Genomic DNA, 19,245 nt, shown 5'->3' with positions numbered 1-19,245 from the left:
CCCAGCCCTGCACATCTGCGTATTTCTCTTAACCATTCTGTGTCTTAGTTTCTTCATCTTGGAAAAGAATAATACTAATACCTTCTTCCTGGAGTTATTAAAAGATTAAGTGTCTGGCATATAGTAAGCATCATCTATGTTAATATTATAATTATCATTACTTGTAGCACTAATGTAAAGCCAGCTTTGAATATTTGAAGACATGACTAGATAGAGAACATACATATTTCCCGCCCCCACCACATTTCCAACTATATTTTCTTCCAGTGTCCCAAGTCTTATTTGCTGAGGTGCCTCTTATGATCAGGCTCTGGTTAGGCATTTTTCACACTGTCCTCTAATCTAATCAACTTCACACAAACCCTGTGAGAATAACCAATTTGAACAGACTCCCAGGAGAATTTGTTTGGTGGAGCAGATAACTCTCCATTCCCTCGATCTTGTAATGAATCAAGTACCACGTGTAAGTGGACTCTCTAAGTTCAGAGGGATATTCCCGCCTAGAGCGTGAACGTTGGTTTTATCAAGTGTGGTCTGTTTAAAACATGCTCTTAAATGCTGTACCACAGGAAGTCTGAATTTGGAATCACAGCTCCAAATGGGCCCTCGAGAAAGTTTTTAGCAGAGCTTCTAATCTAAAACAGAAGCACCTGAGATAGAGGGAAATCTCTTCTGTTTTTAAATATCACCCATAAAGATTTTCAAACCATCCTCCATAGCCCAATGCACAATTTCTCTCAGAATGCCCCAAATACCTGCTCTGTAAAGTGAATTATCCTGCAAGATACACTTCCTGGTTTTCTTTCTTCTGTAGAAATGAAACCAGTTAGTACCCATTGATAGAATAATAATTCTGTGACTGTTTTAAGCACCTCTCTTTCTTAGATTAGAAAAAAATAGCAGCTTCTTTGGGTTTGCTGCAATAGAATGACCTTGAAGCCTCCCCGCTGCACTTGCCCAGAAATGTCTCACATAAACCTGTGAAGACCACAGCAGTACAAAGAACTCTGGTTCCACTATTGATAAATTTAGTAAAAAGAGTAACCAGGTTCATTAGGCATTTAGCTATGAACCTGAAATTGCCTATTTTACTAACTGAGCAGTTCTCCCTAGTCATAATTTATATCTGTTTAATACCAGTGAATTGGAATGTATTTTAGTATTTTTATTAAATAGGGATGTTTTGTATTTTTAAAATTATTTCTATAAATAGTTTTATGTTTTCACACAACCTAATAATATTTATATTGTCTTTTCTTTCACTGCTATTATGATATAAAAATCTTTTTATATTCAAACCTCTCCACCTACATTTTTAACTTTAAAAATTCCAATTTTCATATGTAATCCTTTAATATTCTGATTGTTTGCTTTTTTTTGCCTGTCCCCTCAGAAAAGACTAAGTCCATTTCCCCCTAAAAGTAAAAATATTTCCTAGTGTTTTTTGATATTCCTTTTTATATATTAAGGTACCATATAGAGCATGGGTCTGCTTTAGGAAAAACAGTTTCTGGTTGGCTTCTGGGTCCATTTCAGATGAGCTGTAGGTAAGTTAAATACACAATGACCAAATACTTGATATTTTATTTGGGTTTACTTGTCTAGATACTTCAAGAAGTCAGGCCTGAACATCTGATGAGAAAACCCCTTGATATTCTGAGTGGTTCAGGGGCACATGCATAGGGAAGGTCAACTGTTTACTACTCTTTCTTGTAAACAGGGCCTCCCGAAAATAAAAGTTAACTTGAGAGTTCCCAGTGTGGACTCGAGGTGCAGAACCACATGAGAGCCAGCCTGAGGTCATGGATGCTCAGAGAGGTCCCCACGAACTGGCTTCTGCTCCCTGTGTCTCCACACGCCACGGAAACCAAGGCTCACATTTTCCAGATTCAGTAAAACTTCTGAAGGAAGAAGCAACACTTGGTTTCAGTTTACGTTTGTTTATCTCTATAGGTTCTATCATCCTCTCAGTTTGGGCTCTGCTTTCTGACTAGCTCACCAGTGCATTTTAAGACATTTTAAAAGACTTTGTGACTGTGGGGTGGAGGTTACTGGGAAGAGGGGAGGGGAACATTGATGTTTCTCTCCCTCTCTCCTTCCCTTCCCCTCTAAAATTAAATAAATAAAATCTTAAAAAAAAAAGATTTTGTGTAGTGTTTTGAAGTGTATTCCATGGGAGAATGAGACAGGATATCTCGACCTCTATTGCCAGAAAAAGTTCATTCATGTATATGATCAATAGATACAGATATTTAATGGGTTCTTAGCATGGCTCAAGAGCTCAGCTAGAAACTGGAGAGTCAGCGGAGAAGGCGTGCATCAGACTGCAGGCTCTGGGAAGTACAAGGAGAATGAGATTTGGAATAAGACACTGAGGAACCCCACTGGACGAGAGAACCAGGGGCAGGCAGGTGGGGAGGGCAGTCAACAGTTTGACTGGTTGGAGGGTCAGATCATAAAGAACTTTGAATGCTAAGAATGAAAATTTTATCTTGCTGTCACTGGGAAGAAAGGGTGTAAGAAAAGGAAAGAAAGTCTTAGAGAAACACGTCTTATAGTAATATGGTAACTATCGGAGAGTGGAGGGGGGCAGGTCTGAGGTTCCAGAGCCTGTGCTGAGGCAGTGATAACAGAAATGAAGACAGGATGTATTGAAGACGTGGATTGAAGCAATGTGTTCAAGGACTTAGCATAGCGCCTTGCAAGTAACAGGCACTTAAGAAACCCTAGTTTTATTTTCCTTCATGGAAAAGGAATTGAACTGAGACTTGGTGAATTATCACGTGTAGGTGACAAAACAGGGAAGGGCAGTGGAACCTCTATTTCGATTGATTTACTTTCATTGTGAATAGTGTTTTCTATCCATGTTCCCAAATTATCAGTTTTTGAACATTTTTATTCCTAAAATCCGAGTCCATTACGCAGCAATTATTGTTGATTCTGATATGAAGAATCCTGAGCCAAAATATTTAAAAAATGCAAAACCAAACAGGGCCAATAGAATACTTTGAAAATGCCTCAAATGGAGTGTAGAAAGACAGATCGCAAAACCTATCACCAATAACCAAGATAGTTATTTTATTTTTTTAATTTATGCATTTTTTATTTTAAATAAAAATCCATTTTATTTTAAATTACAGTTTACTTCCAATATATTTTATATTGGTTTCAGGTGTATAGCATAGTGGTCAGACAATCACATACTTTACAAAGTGTCCCCTCTGATATTTGCAGCACCCACCTGGCACCATATATATTTATTGTAATATATTTGACAGTATTCCCTCTGCTGTACTTTACAGCTCTGTGACTATTCCTTAGCTACTAATCTGTACTTTTTTTTTTCAGATTTTATTTATTTATTTTTAGAGAGAGAATAAGAGAAGGAGAAAGAGAGGGAGAGAAACATCAATGTGTGGTTGCCTCTTGTGTGTCCTCAACTGGGGACCTAGCCTGCAACCCAGGCTTGTACCCTGAGAATTGAAACTGCAACCCTTTGGTTCCCAGGTTGACACTCCATCCACTCGGCCACACCAGCCAGGGCTAATCTGTATCTCCTAATCCCGTCACCTTTCACCCCGTTTCCACACTCCCCTCTTCTGCAGTAACCACCAGTCCAATCTCTGAGCCAACTTGGTTGGCCCACAATGCCCAAATATGTGCTCCAATTTATTCTGCATGTTTCTGTGAGGGTGTTTTTGGATGAGATTAACATTTAAATTGGTGGAATTTGTGTTCAGCAAAATACCCTCCTTAATGTAGGTGGACCTCATCCAATCAATTAAAGGCCTGAATAGAGCAAAAGACCGAGCTCTCCTGAGAGAGAAAGCATTCCTCATCTGAGAGCCTTCAGAGTTAAAGTACAGCATCAGTCTTTCCCTGCGTCTCCGGTTGCTTCGCACCCTGCAGGTTTTGGATTTGCTAGGCTCCTTAATCCTGTGAGCCAGTTCCTCAAAATAAATGTCCCTCTGCATACCTGTACCTATTATCTATGCACCTCCTATTGGCTCAGTGTTTCTGGAGAAACTTGACTGATACAACAAGTATCAAAGCATTAACTTTCCTTAGGAACATTCTCCCCTTAGCTACATTGTTCGTTTGTTTAGGGCAAATCTTATACTGGTTTTCTGATGATGGGACTCAGCTCTCTGATGAAACACGCTGGCTGATAAAACTCCTTGAGGCTACTCTACTTCATTTCAAACACCCCTTTTCACTTCTTGAAAGTAAATCTTCCTTATGAGATTCTGTGAAACCTGGGCCCAGAAACATTTAAACTACACCAACGTTTACTGTTAAATATTCATCTCGCCACTGTCAAGCAGTATTGCATTTTAACAGCAATTGCGATTTTAAGAAGAGTAGAAGAGTCTGAACTTGCCAAAGCGGATTGCATTCTTGAAACTTCCCAACTCCACCAAACTCCCCTCAGCTCTTTATTTTCTAGCACATCCTAAATTTCGTGCTCTCGAGGGCACTGTTTGTATGTTAGCTGATGTATGTCAAGATGATGATAATTAAATTTCACTTGAAGTTCAGAGACAAAGCGATTAAATTTGAATCTTAAAAATAGGTATCTCTCTTGTATTTCACGGAAGGAAAATTCTACTTGAATATTAGGAGAAATATAATTATCTTGTTCAAGATACTGGATCTTTCAAGAAACAATGCAATATCATCTCCGGTAGAAAGAGGGGAATCAGAAATGCAAAGCAGCTTTTTCTGTTATTTTACATTTTTAGAAAGTAATTGTACTTCTCTCGCACATAGACATTTGCCATGGTCATGAGACAAGGAACGTCCAAGAAACTGCCTGTTTACTTCTGTCAACATTAAAAAAAGAAAGGGAGAGAAGATGATGGCTCCATATTGATGAGGGAAGATGGGGACGTCTGAACAGCCAATGCTGTGGTGACAGCACAGCAGTGACAGCTCCAAGTCACCGTCTCAAGAAGCTGCAAGTGGCAGGGAAGACTGACCTCAGTCACCGCCTCTGCGGGGACCCTCTTCAGCAGCCGGGTCAGGTGCCAGAGGAAGGTGAGCATGACTCAGGATTGGGTGTGGGAGACAAGGGCCCCTAGGCCGTCCAATCCAGCTTTGCCCATCAGTCATCCAATTCACATTCACCCAATTCACATTCACCTCCTAAAGTGAAGGGTTATCCAATTTCCTGTTACACTGTAACATTAATTCAGCAGTTTCCCATTTCACATCCAGCGCTGATTAAAGAATCGGATTGCGAAAGCCAAAGTTGCCTTACACACTGAAGCTGTGCATCAGTGCTGAAGTGACATCCCTATTCTCGGTGTGAACTGGGAGCGAGCACTAATTAAAATTATAAGCTAGAGGGAACATGCATTGAGAAAAAGAAGCCATCCCTAACCAATAATTCCAGGGATAAATCATACTTGATTTGCTAACATATAGAAGTGTCAGGAACTATGATCTACAAATGTCTTGAATATGGTTCTAATCAGTCTGCAGAACAATAATCAAGGAGGCATATAATTAGAACAGGCTCATCCGATGAGCAGCACATAACATTGTCTCACCTTGAAATAGTGCACCGCCTCTTGTCTCAAAAGTAAGGATTCATTCAAAGACAGGCTGTTTTTCTCATTTCAAATGCACACAGATGGACTTCTAGCACTGCATTTCGGGCAACTGGATTTCAGATGTGTCCTGGTCAAGTTTCACTGAGCCTCCTGCTCTTTCTGCCCACTTCCTTCACCTGACCCTTGCCACATCTGCTGCATGTGTGTGGAAAGATTCTGGCCTGAGATGCCCTTCCTGATAGCTCCAACCCCTGCTGGCAAGTTGCAATCAATAATAAAAAGTAGCAGACAAGAAACTCTTAGGAAAATATGTCAGTCATGTTCTTCTACAAGCAACGTCACCTCCGGCCACTCTGGGTTATGCCATAGCCACCAGGATAGGAGGGGTCTGTAAAAGCACGAGCAAGAAGAAACCACGTTTCGAACACTTGTTCCTTGCCATGTCATTCTAGGCCTGTATATGGATTGCCACATTTATTCCAGAGTAGAGACCGATGCTGTTGATTAGGAAGCAGCAATGCAGGACAAACAACACACCTAGGATGTGCTGAAGGCGATATTCCAACCCCTCTCTCTGTAGCTCCCAACCCGGTCTTGGCTTCGTTCTCTTCTTTCTGACCATAAACATGCCAAGTGTATCCACGAATCAGAGCCTTTTTACTTGCTGCTCGTTATGCTTGGGATGTTCTCCCTCCAGATCTTCAGAGACCTCCTCTTCACTGTGCAGTTCTCCTGTGCACAGAGTCTCCTCAGGGAGGTGTCCCCAGCTTCCAAGCTAGACCAGCCCAGCCACTACAGTGTTTGTCGTTATTCCACCCTTCACAGCTCTGGGCTTATGTGCTCAGACTCTGAGGCTCAGCTGCCTGGATTCAAATCCTGCGTCTCTGTTTACTAACTCTAGGACATAATGGGGGTGCTCTCAATCCTCATGCTTTAGCATCCTCATCTATAAAATAATGGTCATAAGGACAGCTCATTGGATGGGTCTCCCTGACGGGGTCTCCAAGAATTGTACAAAGCAATACAGACAAAGTGCACAGAATGAGGTCTACAAACTCAGTACTCTGTTTATTACCATCTTCTTCGTGGTATTTATTGGCAGCTCTGTTAGCCTCTTGTATGCCTCAATGTTTATTAGGAGGCTGGGAATCTGCTTTGTGTCCTTCTATGCCCTCGGCAGCTAGAAAGGTGCCTGGCACACAATAAATTACTATGTACTTCATTGAGTAAGCACTCAAATTATCGTTAACTAGAGACTGAATGATTTAAACCTCATATATTAAACTACCCTGCAGGCTTGAGATGATACTGGAGCAGAGTCGGTTCTGCTACTCTCTAGATCTGATGTAAGACTAATTATTTAACCTGTCCCAGTTTTATTATTCATGAAAGAGAGAGAATATCGACTCCAAGGCTGGGTAATTTATAAGTTAGTGACCAAGGAGCATTATACATGGATGAAAAGGAATGAATTACATCTGCATCTGCTTATATGAATGAATTTCACAAACATAATGTTGAAATCATACACAAACCCTGACTGGTGTGGCTCAGTGGGTTGGGCGTTGTCCCACAGACTGAATGATCGATCGCTAGTTCAATTGAGTCAGGGCCACATGCCCAGGTTGTGGGCCGGTCCCTGGTTAGGGGTATGCGAGAGGCAACTGATCCATGTGTCTCTCACCCACTGATGTTTCTCTCCATCTCTTTATTCCTCCTTTCCCCTCTCTCTAAAATAAATAAATTTAAAATACTTTTAAAACAGACACCATACAAAATATTGTATGTTGCAACATACTCTGCACAGGTCCAGAACAGACACGGTTAAACTGTAGTGGTAGAAGCCTGGCTGTGCTGGCCTTGCAGGTTTCATGCTTGGAGGATCCAAGGCAGCTGCTGGAGTTCCACACGTCGTCTCCCCATTCTGAGTGTGAGTTACACTGGTATGCTCATTTGGCAAAAACTCAGCAAATGCTACCCTTATATTTTATATACTTCAATCAGTTATAATGGTAAATAACTTCCTTATATGGTAGATAATTAAATGAAATAATGTAAATCAAGCATGAACCACTATAAACAAGGCACACACATAAGAGAAACTAAACACTAATTCCCTCCTTTCAACATGGGCCAGGATGAGCAGCCATCAGCTGTAGCACAAAAGGGCCATGTGAGGCCCCTCTCAGTCTGGCCCCAATCTACCTTCCTGCTTTTGGCCCACCACACTCCGTCAGACACATTCTATTACTCCGGTCACACTGAACTGCTCACTCAAACCAGCTCACGTCTTTTCACACCTGTTTGCTTTTCACGTTATTATTTTCTAACCACCTAGATGCTCCTTCTGTACACTTCGTTCTTCCAGCAAACTTCTACTTATCCTTTAAAACCCAGGGCCAGCACTATCTCTGCAATAAAGCTTTTCTCCGTGTTCCTTTTGGTCAATCATTCGCTCCTTTGTGATCTCGCGATGGTAAGCCTTTATCTCACTGTGTTGTAGACTATCCTTTGAAATACGTGTTGTTTTCAAGCCATGTCAGTTGTATACAGCAAGGTCCTTAGGAACTTAGGTCTCGGGTCCCCCATTCACTTGATTTTTTGACCTCGTGCATGTTGCTTCACCTTGCTAAGCCTGTTTTCTCCACTATACCAGGCAGGCAATAACAGTTTGAATGTTGTAGAATTGTTCAAGAATTAGAATTTTTAATGAAATTACATTCATGAAGGGTTTAAATACAGAATGTAGCAACAAGTAGTTAATCAATATGTTAGTCCTTGTCACTATTAAGGACAACAATTTCTGTGTTCTACCACCTACTTTTACCCACAAAACACATAGTAGATATTCAACCAGTGTTTGTTAAAGAAAGTTCAACAGCAAGAGACTTGTCTATTGCTGCCTAGGAAAGAACAAACAAGAAGGCAAAAAGAAGGAAAAGAGAAGTAAAGAAATGGAAAAATTAAGTGACACACTGCTCTACATAAGATGTTTTAAATTAGCTACATTAATATTCCAGAAGGAGACTCAGAGGCCTGCCTACCCTTTGCGCTCATGAACTTAGGTTGCTGCAGGAAGCCAGGCCTCCCCTCGAGGCCCCAACCCTTGCAGGCTGGAGCTTGGTGGCCACAGGTGCGCTGCTCACGGAGGTGTTAGGAGGTGTTACAAACATACCCCGGCCACTGGGCTTGAGGCAGATAATGACAACCCATTATCAAGTCCTGATGTCCTGGTTATTTTTCTGCAAGTTAAAGTCACGAGATGTTTATGCTACTAAAATATCTTCCTAAAGAAAAAAAAGCTACTATCCATTGCGCGCCTATCAGGTGCAACGCTGCACTAAGGCACTTTGCATACATCACTTCTAGTCCGCACGGCAACCCTTGGCAAGGCAGACTGATTCCAATTTTACAGAGAAGAAAACAATTTGAGAGGTTAGGTAACTTGCCTGCAAGAGAGCAAAGGCTTAATTCTACGTCTACGTGACTCTAAAGTTTCCACAACCATAATGCCTCCACTTCATTAAATTATTTATATGAATATCTTCTATCAAATGAACACTAAAATTGGATTACAAGTAGGACTGAAATAGTGCAGAATCTTTTCCAACACCATCACCATCTTTGTAGCCGTAACTCTTATTGACTGTTGAAAAGTAAGTTGAGGGAAAAAAAATTTAAAAAGCACAGAGAGAATTTGTTTGTTTTTTAAAGAATGTGAAGGGCAAAGAAAAATTAAAAAGTGGAATTAGGAGAAATTGAAATATAACAAGCTTATATTCCAATAAAGATGGAAGGCTAGGGCTAATAAAACATACAAATTAGAAGAGATTTTCTAAAAAAGCATATGAAACCAGAAGACAATGAGATGAAAGAGGAAATCCACAGACTAAAATACAGGGTGGGGCAAAAAGTAGGTTTATAGTCATGAGTACATGAAAGTTTATTATTGTATTAATTATTGTATTATTTTCCATACAAACAAAAAAAACTACTTTTGCCCCACCCTGTATATATTCTAGGAAGAAAAAAAGACTAAAATCCATGAAATGAAAAAAAAGACACATAAAAATACATACGATTAAGACCTAAATTGGTTTTTAAAATCAAATAATTTTTTGAAAGGAGAAAATTGAGAAACATGAAGCTTGAAGAGGAAAGAAACAGGTCACGTGGGGTCAGGGGAGGCAGGAGCCACCACAGCAGAGAGCAGCAGCAGCAAAGGCCCTTCAGGCTCAGACGGCCCTCGGGTGCAGTGGCCAGAAGAGTCTGTCCATCCGGGCAGCAGCCACCAGACACACACTCATATTCCTCACCTGCAAATCTTCCTTTCCTCTGTGACCTCGGGGCCAGCTACATAATGATCGCTTCCCTAGAAAAACAGTTCTGGTGCTAGCTAACTGCTGTGGAGCTTCTAGAGGATTCTGGGAGACTCTAGGTGGCCAGACTGTCCCCAGAGACAGAATTAAACAGTGCTCAAGGGCTTGGGCTCAGGCCTGAGGCTAAGTGGCAATTCCCAGCCAGTGCTTTAGAGCTGGCTGAGTTGAAGTACTTTGGTCCAGGTTCCTTACCATTCGGAGAATGAACGGAATATATCACACAGCTCAGCAAAACGTCTGTTTCAGTAGAGTGCATTTACAACTAAACTCACAGGGAAAACCCTTGACCACCTGCCTTTCTGAGTGCCCCTTGCAATTCCAGGACACTGTGGGGCAAATTTTGGGGAAAATAGAGTACGATACTGTTTTAGTTCAAACTCTTAATTTTTTCAGAGGAAGAGCTCTCTAGGCAAATATTAAAAACTAGATTATGAACTTCAAAATCACTAAATACTGAAATACACACACAGACTCCATCATTTAAATTTAAAACAGTATTAACTTTTAAAATAATTTAAGGAACTCAAATGTTTTTGACATTTCACATGACTTTTTCACTGTTGCTACGGCAGGGTTATGAAAGAAAATAAAAAGTGCACCCTGGGATAAATAGTTTTTCAGTTTTTGTTGATCACATTGCTAACTGGGTAAGGCGATGAATACTATTTTATTGATCCGACGAGGACCAGGAACTTGACGTCCTGAATCAGAATCCTTGGTTTTGTTCTCCCTGCTACAACTCCCTCCTGCTGACCTTGCTTGTCCTTTCCAAAGGGGGCAAATCAGTCACCAAGACTTTACGTTCCCCTACCACCCAGCTGATGGACTCGCTTCTGCTAAGATCTGAGGTAAACAGGTGGTCTTTTACCAGCGGTATCCTCTTCTGAAACACGCCAACTTCTATGATAACTGACTTCTTCACTTCATTTTACTGTATAGCTCTACAGACTCAAGATGAACCAACCAACTCTCCCCACCAGCAACGGATTCATGAACTGTAAGGAATATTCTTGGAACTCAAAGTAAAGCCAAAGGTGACACATGACAAATGCTCAAACTCTGGGGTCAAACAAATGTCAGGCTCGTCTAGGCTGGGTCACACATCAGGTGAGACCTTGAGCAAACTGTTTTACTTTGGCAGAAGTACATGATGAGGACCCCGTTGTGTAACAAAGACCATCCCATTAGGTACCGAGCCAGGCATATATGAAGCATCTATTACATGAGAGAAGGTAGCACTTTCATATTTGCTGCAATATGTAAAATTAGTAAGTGGGGCAAAATCATTTGGTCTGTAATATCTTAAAAAATTCGACATCTGGTTTTGTAGCTCTTTTATAGTGTTAAAAAGAATTTTCTGTGTGCTATTGCTATGTTTTGGTTTAAAAGCCATCTATTTATTCTGAAATAAATTGATATTTCAGCAGAAAAAACTTTTAATGAATGGATCTTTCCTCTAATCAATATCTGATACCTATCATTATTGTCCCTGAGCGTTCTATAGAATAGCTGCCAGCCTTTCTAAGACAGTATCAAATGATCAGTGATTTTTAAAAAAAATATTTTATTTATCTTTAGAGAGGAAGGCAAGGAGAGAAATAGAGAAATATCAATATATGGTTGCCTCTCATGAGTCCCCTGCTGGGAACTGGCCTGCAACCTAAGCATGTGCCCTGACTGGGAATCAAACCGCGATTGTGTGGTTCGCAGGCCCGCGCTCAGTCCACTGAACTACACCAGCCTGGGCTGATCAGTGATTTTTTGCTAATAAAATCAAATAAGAAAGCCATGTTGCTTGAGTGCCAAGATGCTTTGTAAGAAGCTCAGTTCTGATATATGACTGAACAATATTTATGGAGAAAGATTCAATGAACTATTTGAAAATTGATAATCACTCATTTCTTATTCTCACACACCATTGTTTGAGTTAACTATGCCTTCTATACATTTCTAAGATTTTGGTATGACAGTGTCATAAGCACATAATAGAAAAATGTGTGAGAGACTCATGGGTCAATATTGTTTTTCCCAAGGCAGGAAAAGGTTTTGGTGAGCTCAATTGTATTGGGTTACCTATTTCTTATTTCAAACAATGATCTATAACGTTAAAAGGTAGTATACCTGACAGCATTTCACAATGCACTAATTCAGAAAAGTTTTACCAGTTAAAACTGGATGTACATATCGAACTGACTTCTAAAGACTTGTGAGAAAACTGCACACTCAGTAAACAGTAATACCATCGGGGAAATGATGAAGACTCCACAGAAGCCTGAAGAGATGAGGGGTGGTCTGTTGCCAATATTTGAAAAGTACACTTAATTAGCCTGATTACATGGTGCATTTACAACTTATTATTAATGCCCTCTGACAGGGACATGTCACCTTGGCCTTGAAAGTGTGGTGACCATAGTGCCTTGAAATGGAGTTCCCATCAGTCCCACACATTTTGAAACAAGGCATCAGTAATGTGGACAAAGTGCACATCAATTAAACATGCGATATCTTTAAGCACTGAAGTTTTTTTGCTTGGTGCATTTAGCTGACATAATGGGTTTCTATGGTCAGGTGGAGACTCAAAGTGACGTAACAGAAAACTCCCAGCCCATACCATTCACATGATAATTAAGGTAGTCAGGGATTCATCTCCAAACCCGGTACCATTCACTCATCCTCCAGCTCTGCTTCTGTCCAGTCTGCTACTTAAGGATGCTCAAGGTCAATTTGATGCTTCCTAGAAGGAAGCACGTGATACAGCATTTTCACCAAAAAGCACCCTAACTTTATTACCCTGTGCAGCAATCCTCATCTGTATTCAACATGTCAGTACCTTTTCACACTGATGTTTTGAGATTTAATGCAACAATTTCATGGAGAGAGAAAAAATATCTGAAACACAGGTAGTTTTATTTGTAAAACACTGCACGAATAACTGTCTTTAAAGAAAATTTCAGTATCAATAAAATACGAAGAGCTATTTTTATTACAAAAATTCAACTCGTATGCATTTTTTCAAGTTTTCTACTTAGGTTATAACCACCATAAAATTTTTAGTGAGTTAAAGTTTTTTTTACAAAAACCCTCTATCCCATGAGAGCATCATAAAGGTCAGTTTGAAGCCTGAGGTTCAAAGTTGAATTGATGGAAAAGTACATTTTCTCCTTTTTCATTTAAATAAACACATAAAACAGGCATCCGGAAAACACCATTAACAAGTGCGCATGAATATTCTTTTGAAATTTGGCAATGAATCTGTGCATGATGCTTTTCTCTTAGGGGAGAGAACAGTGATGGTGATGTTCTGTCAAATAATTGCCCCCTTAACTTTAAAACTAGTTGTTACACTGGTTAAAATATTGTACGTAACTACCTCAAATCAATGTGGATGAGGTGGAATTGACAACACATTCAAGAAACTTATAGACCTGTATAGATTCTCTTCCACGTAAAGGACTTTAAAAGCCTGTAAGATGAATTATATACAGAAAAGCTGTACTCTTCTTTTGTAAATAGAACAAACAAGCCTCTATTTTAAACTAAGTCAATCTAGACTAAGCTGTATCAAGCTTACATGTGAAACAAATGGGGACAAGCATTCCTCATTATTAACAGAGCAGTGGACCAACTGACCCGGGACAGAGGTACGGTAATGTGACTTTATAAAAGTTCACAGTCATGACTATCACAAAGAGAAACAATCAAGGATGTAAAAACTGTGTATCCATGTGAAGTCTGCGTGGACCACAGGAACCTACTGAACTAATAAGGAGAGTAATGCATCAGTCAGTAGATTAATAATGTTAAACTTAAGAAATTAACTTGGACTAGGAGGAAGCCTAGACAGAATTTAAGGCAACATTTACACATTTTAAAAAAGAAATCCATTGTAAAAACAATTTTTCTTTTGGTGGCAAAGATGAGTAATAGCTTCCAAATTGTATTCTCTATTATAAAGACTCATAATAAATGACTTTTTTCTGGAGAGAACATTAACCATTTAGGTACTATGCACTTGTTCACATTATACCAGTTTTAAGAACTGCTTCAAGAGAAATAGCTCTGACTGAATAATATATATTTTTTGGCTAATCCATTATTACTGAACCAACCTGACCCTACTTAGTTTGTATACTGGGAAGTACACATCACACCACACTGTAGTTTCAGACTTTGAAAGGAAAAAAGGAGAAAATGAAAATGTTTAATTATATAATACACCCTTGTAGCACATAAAATTTTGTAAATGGCTGAAAAATTTTAGCCAAAGAAATACGACTACCCTTCTCAAGAGAATTACATCTGTTTGAATCTGAATATAATTTCTTACAATCTCCAACTTATTAGGTATTAACTACATGTGAATATACTCCTCCATTGTTACCCTACTATTAAATATTGATACTTTATTATATAGTGTCTACCTTACTATACACACATTTAGATATATAAATATATACTTGAAATTTTTTTCTCATTACTCTTTTAAAACTCAACAGGCATGACTAAGTGTGTCCACATAAAATAACTTGGTAGTCACTAGAGAAAACCTAAGCTGCAGAAGAATTTGGTATAAATGTTTATTATGTGGACAGGGAAAATCCATTTGTTGAGATTCAGTCTTATGATTTTTGAGCCTTTGCACGCTAACAGATATTGTCAGTCACAGCTGCCTATAGGGTTACTTATAATCCTAAACTGTAAAAGTATGTTTGAGGAATTTCTTCTCCATACTGCTGAAAACCTTTTTTTTTAATGAAGCTCAATTTGATTATACAATTTCCAACATTTCTTTTTGCATTGTTATTTTTTAAGTTCTGGTGCAACCCAACAAACAAAAAACTTTCAGTATATTTCCATGTTGAAACCTATCTGCCAAATTTTGAGCACGGATAAAGGATAATCAAAATACAAATGCATTCTTTATGGCCTATAAAACCATCAAGCGACTCAACCGCATTCCTTCCCCTGTCCACGGGTTGTACTATGAAGGGGGCCTGAACACACCCAAGGGGGAGGAGTGGGAAGAGCAGTGCGTTAAAGCCAATTATGGATCATACATGAAAGTGCACATGTTAGCTACTTGAAAAAATTCACATTTATTTACTGTCAAACCGTGTTCAACTTTACACTGGATATTAGTGGTGGGCTCATTATTAACAGGTTTACACAAAGGGATGAAAAGAAAAGCAGAATTTTGCTGAAACAATTTACATTTCATTAGAACTTTATCATAAAATAAATTAATTACTAAATATAGGCAGAAAGAATATGGAAGAGTAATATTTATGTTTTATTTTACTTTAAAAAAGAATAGGCACCTTTTGTTCACTAGAAAGTTAGTGAGAAGTGCCCGGTGCCCTCTCCGCCCACTGTTCAAGAATAAACGGGGGTGGGGGGTGGGGCGGAGGCAAGCCGTCTTTTCTCGATTTCACCACATTTGTGCAATGCATGGCATAACTGGCTTCAAAGAGTCTTCTCCCCATAAAACACGTTCTTTTGGCAATAAGAAATTTAAATGTAAGAATAAAACTAACTTGTCGAAGCAGAACACTGTATACAGTGGAACATAAGTAAAAGTGGGTAGAACTTACCATGACAAAGTGTAAGAAAAAACATGTCATAACGTGTGCAACCAAGAGCTTTTCACAACAGTTCCTTCAAACTCGTTAAAATTATTTTAATGACAATTCTATTTCAGTTGGACACAAATGTATTTATTTTACCCTAGCAATAGAACAAAATATAATTTCTTTAGCCATTTTTCATGAGAATAGTTCATTGTACAGTTGAGGAAACATACGAAATAAGGCCTGTGGCTTGATTGCTAGTGGTTAAACATGTTTTCAATCTTTGCCTTAATGTAAAAGATTTGCAGTGAACTGCAAACTGATGCAGAATCTCTCTCCTGCTTTTCCAAGTCTTGTCAGGAACAGTAAGGTACAGTAAATTTGTCCCACAGGATTTTAAAGCCTACGTCTTGTATATAATACAATGCAGGCCTACAAAAATGGTGCAGCCATTATTTACAAATTTAGTTCGCAAACTGCTGCAGTAAAATGGCTGGAAAGTTTTGTTTTCTCGTTTCACAATTTCTCTAAACAGCAGCAGAATCTTAAAATACCTGGTTGGCATCTCTTTTCTTTGTAACAAATAATTCATTTTAGTATACTCTGTGTATATACAAAGTTTTTTGTATGTTTTATAAAAATTCACAGAACTGCAAGGTTCAGTCACCTTTTTTTACACTGGCGGAAGCACAGGTCCTCAGAGCTGTTGCCTGGAGCCGGGTCTGTGGGAGCTGCACTGGACCGATGGACTCCTTCTTTGTTAATACTTGCATGTGGCCCTTGGAATTCCTTAGCTGCACTATTAAAGACTTGTCACCAGCTGCATCTGTCCTTCTCGAACGTCCCCTTCCGGAATACACCCTTCTTTGTTAATGGGGATGATGTACCCGTCGCTGTTCCCCCTGCTGATCTGGTAGCACGTCTGGAGCTGGTGGCCAGCCCCGAGATTCGGCATGCTCTTGTAGTAAATGTCCTCGTTCTCACTCCTCCTGGAGGGGGACAGGTCTTCCTCCGTGTCCGGGCTGCTGTCCTGGGAGGGGGAGTCTCTGAGGTTGGGCATGCTTGTGTAGAGAGAGTCCCTGTTGGGGGACTGCAGCTGGTCCTCGGCCTCGGCCGTCAGCTGGGACACATAGCTGCCGGTCCCCTCGGACTTCACTTTCTTCTGGGGTTGGTACAGAAGGGAGTGAGTCCGCTGAGGGATCAGCGGGGCCTCGAGCTCCTTGTGGTGGAGCTCCAGCCCTGGGTTGTCACTGTGCATCAAAGATGACGCGTCGGCCACGATGGCATCATCTTCGCTGCTGCTGCCTCCGATCATAGGCTTGACTGGTAGTGTGAGCTCCAGGTTGTGTGCCTTGCTGCTGCCCCGCAGGTTGTTGTGCACTAATTCTGAAATGATCATTTTCTCAAAAGCAGTGTCATTCAGACTTAGTCCACAGTCCACGACTTGCACGCTGTCATTATAGTCCCCTTTGCGCAGAGAGTAGCTGTTGTTAAAGTTACCATTTAGCGGTAGAGTATCCATGGCACTTGTGTCCCTGGCATTGTTCAGTGAATGTCCTGAAACAGAAAGCGGGGTGTCCATTACTACCTCTGTTACTTCCTAAAGAACCATTCATTGTTTTGCACAAAACTTTTTAATGTCGTTCAGGACAAAGTTGTATTTGAAAGCTAACACTTGCAAAGTGCCAGGCCTTCCCGCATTCCCAACTGTAAACAGTTGCAACCCCTTAGATAATGCGAAAAAGTGAGAAAGAATAATACTGTTTTCCAAGGCAAGGAAGATGGCATACGGAATATTACTTGATCAATTTCGGGGAAACAGTAGTTCATTGATTTCGGGTCAAATCTCTGACACAAAAAAAGACTTCACTCCATGCCCTTGCATAGTTAATGCAAAGCAATTCAATACTGACAATTACATTTTAAAGTACGAGACTATGATTCATAAAAATAAAATTAACAGAATTTGTCCTAAACAACACTAAATTAAAAAGGGATAAGTCACATACAAAAAACAAAGGCAAATGTACAACATAAACCCACATAAGTGGCAAGCAACTTTTTAAACAACATCTAACATTTCCTTTTTTTCTGGAGATGAAATAAACAAAAGAATGAAAAAATGGACAGATACAAAGAATCCACATCAAACAAAGACAGCCGCCTCTCACACCGACTGGCCCAGGGGCCCACAAGCACCAGCCAACAACACGGTAGACAGCAGGTGGAATGACTCACTTTGGACAACTCACATCATGTCTGTCTGCTCAGGCTATCTGGCCTAAGAGTAGCTGATATATAAAAGAAAGTAAAATGATTTATTGTAACACGATGAAGAATTTCTAAGCTTCTCAGCAACTTAGTCAGAGCAAGGGTTCAACAAATTAGATTACCAGCAATAGCAGCCTTTTATATTTTCATTTGGTATTTATTATTTTGATTTTTTTCGGTACTAAGACTCGAATAGCAATGGCCCCAGGCTCCTTAGGGTCAAAGTGTGTGCCTGCAGCCCTGCAGTCTGCATCAGTCACAGTGACAGCGCCAAGTGGACCAGCAGTCTACTGCACGAGACTGGCCCACAGACACCATGGGCATGGAGGTTAAACGCAGAAATGTTCGAGGTTCTTAAGTATGGGTCACAGAAATTAAACCAAGAATAAATATTAACTATGGAATGGGAAAAGGGTGTCAGCCTTGGCTAATATATTTTTATCTCTAAAGGAATGAAAGATTGGGTAAGTCTGCTGAAGATATGAAAAGAGATTTAGGAAGAAAAAAATATGGTAACATGCTGTCTTTGAATCAGAGTTGTATTTCCTACAGACACATAAACATGTAAACTAAGACATCACAGTGCTTTTCAGGCAAATGAAAGGAAAAAATTAAGAGAAAATTAAATGGTCTGCACCATGGAAAGTTAGATTATTCATTCTTATAATCCTAGAGAAAAACAAATCACTTGTCTACAGATAGGTCTGAAAAAAAAAAGAATGAAATGATGTTATTGAAATTGAAATGAAACTGACCACTGTGAGGCTGCTGCATTGTATGCAAGGCTTGGAGGAGTTTAGGAAAAAAAATTTAATTCTTGAAAAAAATAGAAAATTTCCCTTTTTAGTCCTCACTCCACTCTTAAAGCTGCAGATTATCCTAGAAAACACAATTTCATGACCAATAAATATATGATAATTGTTTGACAAATTATCATTAGTAGAAAATGAGAAAATGGGGGGATTATATTTGTTGGTCACTCATGTTGTTTTAAAAACTCTGATCCAACTTCTACATTTGAAACACTGACAATTCAATTGATACCGTGCTCCATGTATAACAAAGCCAAGTTCGGATAGTTATTTGTAAGGCTTCCTTTAGCTTGGGTGACATAGTTCGCTAGCTCTCTACATTCACAATGCACCACACCTTATGTTTATAAGATCCACCAAGAGAAAACACTTGGTGTTTTAAGGTGACACATGAAATCACTTGCATTGGTTTCTTCTACAGAGGTTTAATCTTGTCTTTTTTTATTCTTGCTTAATAAATATAAAAATATGTACTGGATAATCCAGAAGGTGTTTTCTATGATATACTGCAGATTTAAGCACATCTTTGACTGGTTTTGAAGAGGTAACTTTTTCTGCCAAGTTCAGGTAATTCACTTGAAGACTTTCCACAGCCTGTAGCAAGATTACTGTGGGAATGCAGAAATGATAAGTCAATTATTAAGCATTCTTGTTGACAGTA

General features: G+C 39.6%; 1 protein-coding gene across 14 annotated transcripts in view; it reads right to left on the bottom strand.

The window, feature by feature from the left end:
- Window positions 1-12,834: 12,834 nt before the first annotated feature.
- ADGRL2 (adhesion G protein-coupled receptor L2) overlaps window positions 12,835-19,245 on the bottom strand; it is a 214,258-nt gene continuing 207,847 nt past the window's right edge. For 7 of the 14 annotated variants that reach the window (XM_053655401.1, XM_053655402.1, XM_037164168.2 and 4 more), the window contains one exon: window positions 12,836-17,058. In XM_053655401.1, coding sequence (XP_053511376.1) covers window positions 16,304-17,058 — 755 coding nt within the window. In that variant the 3' untranslated portion in view covers window positions 12,836-16,303. Of the gene's footprint in view, window positions 17,059-17,739; window positions 17,793-19,245 lie in introns of all 14 variants that reach the window. The other 7 variants (XM_053655404.1, XM_037164175.2, XM_053655405.1 and 4 more) reach the window with 3 other exon arrangements.

The sequence above is a fragment of the Artibeus jamaicensis genome, unplaced genomic scaffold, assembly GCF_021234435.1.
Source record: "Artibeus jamaicensis isolate MK-2021 breed Jamaican fruit bat unplaced genomic scaffold, CSHL_Jam_final scaffold_1019, whole genome shotgun sequence".
NCBI lineage: Eukaryota > Metazoa > Chordata > Mammalia > Chiroptera > Phyllostomidae > Artibeus > Artibeus jamaicensis.
Note: the sequence above shows the minus strand (reverse complement) of the source record. Positions and strands in the feature narration are given on the sequence as shown.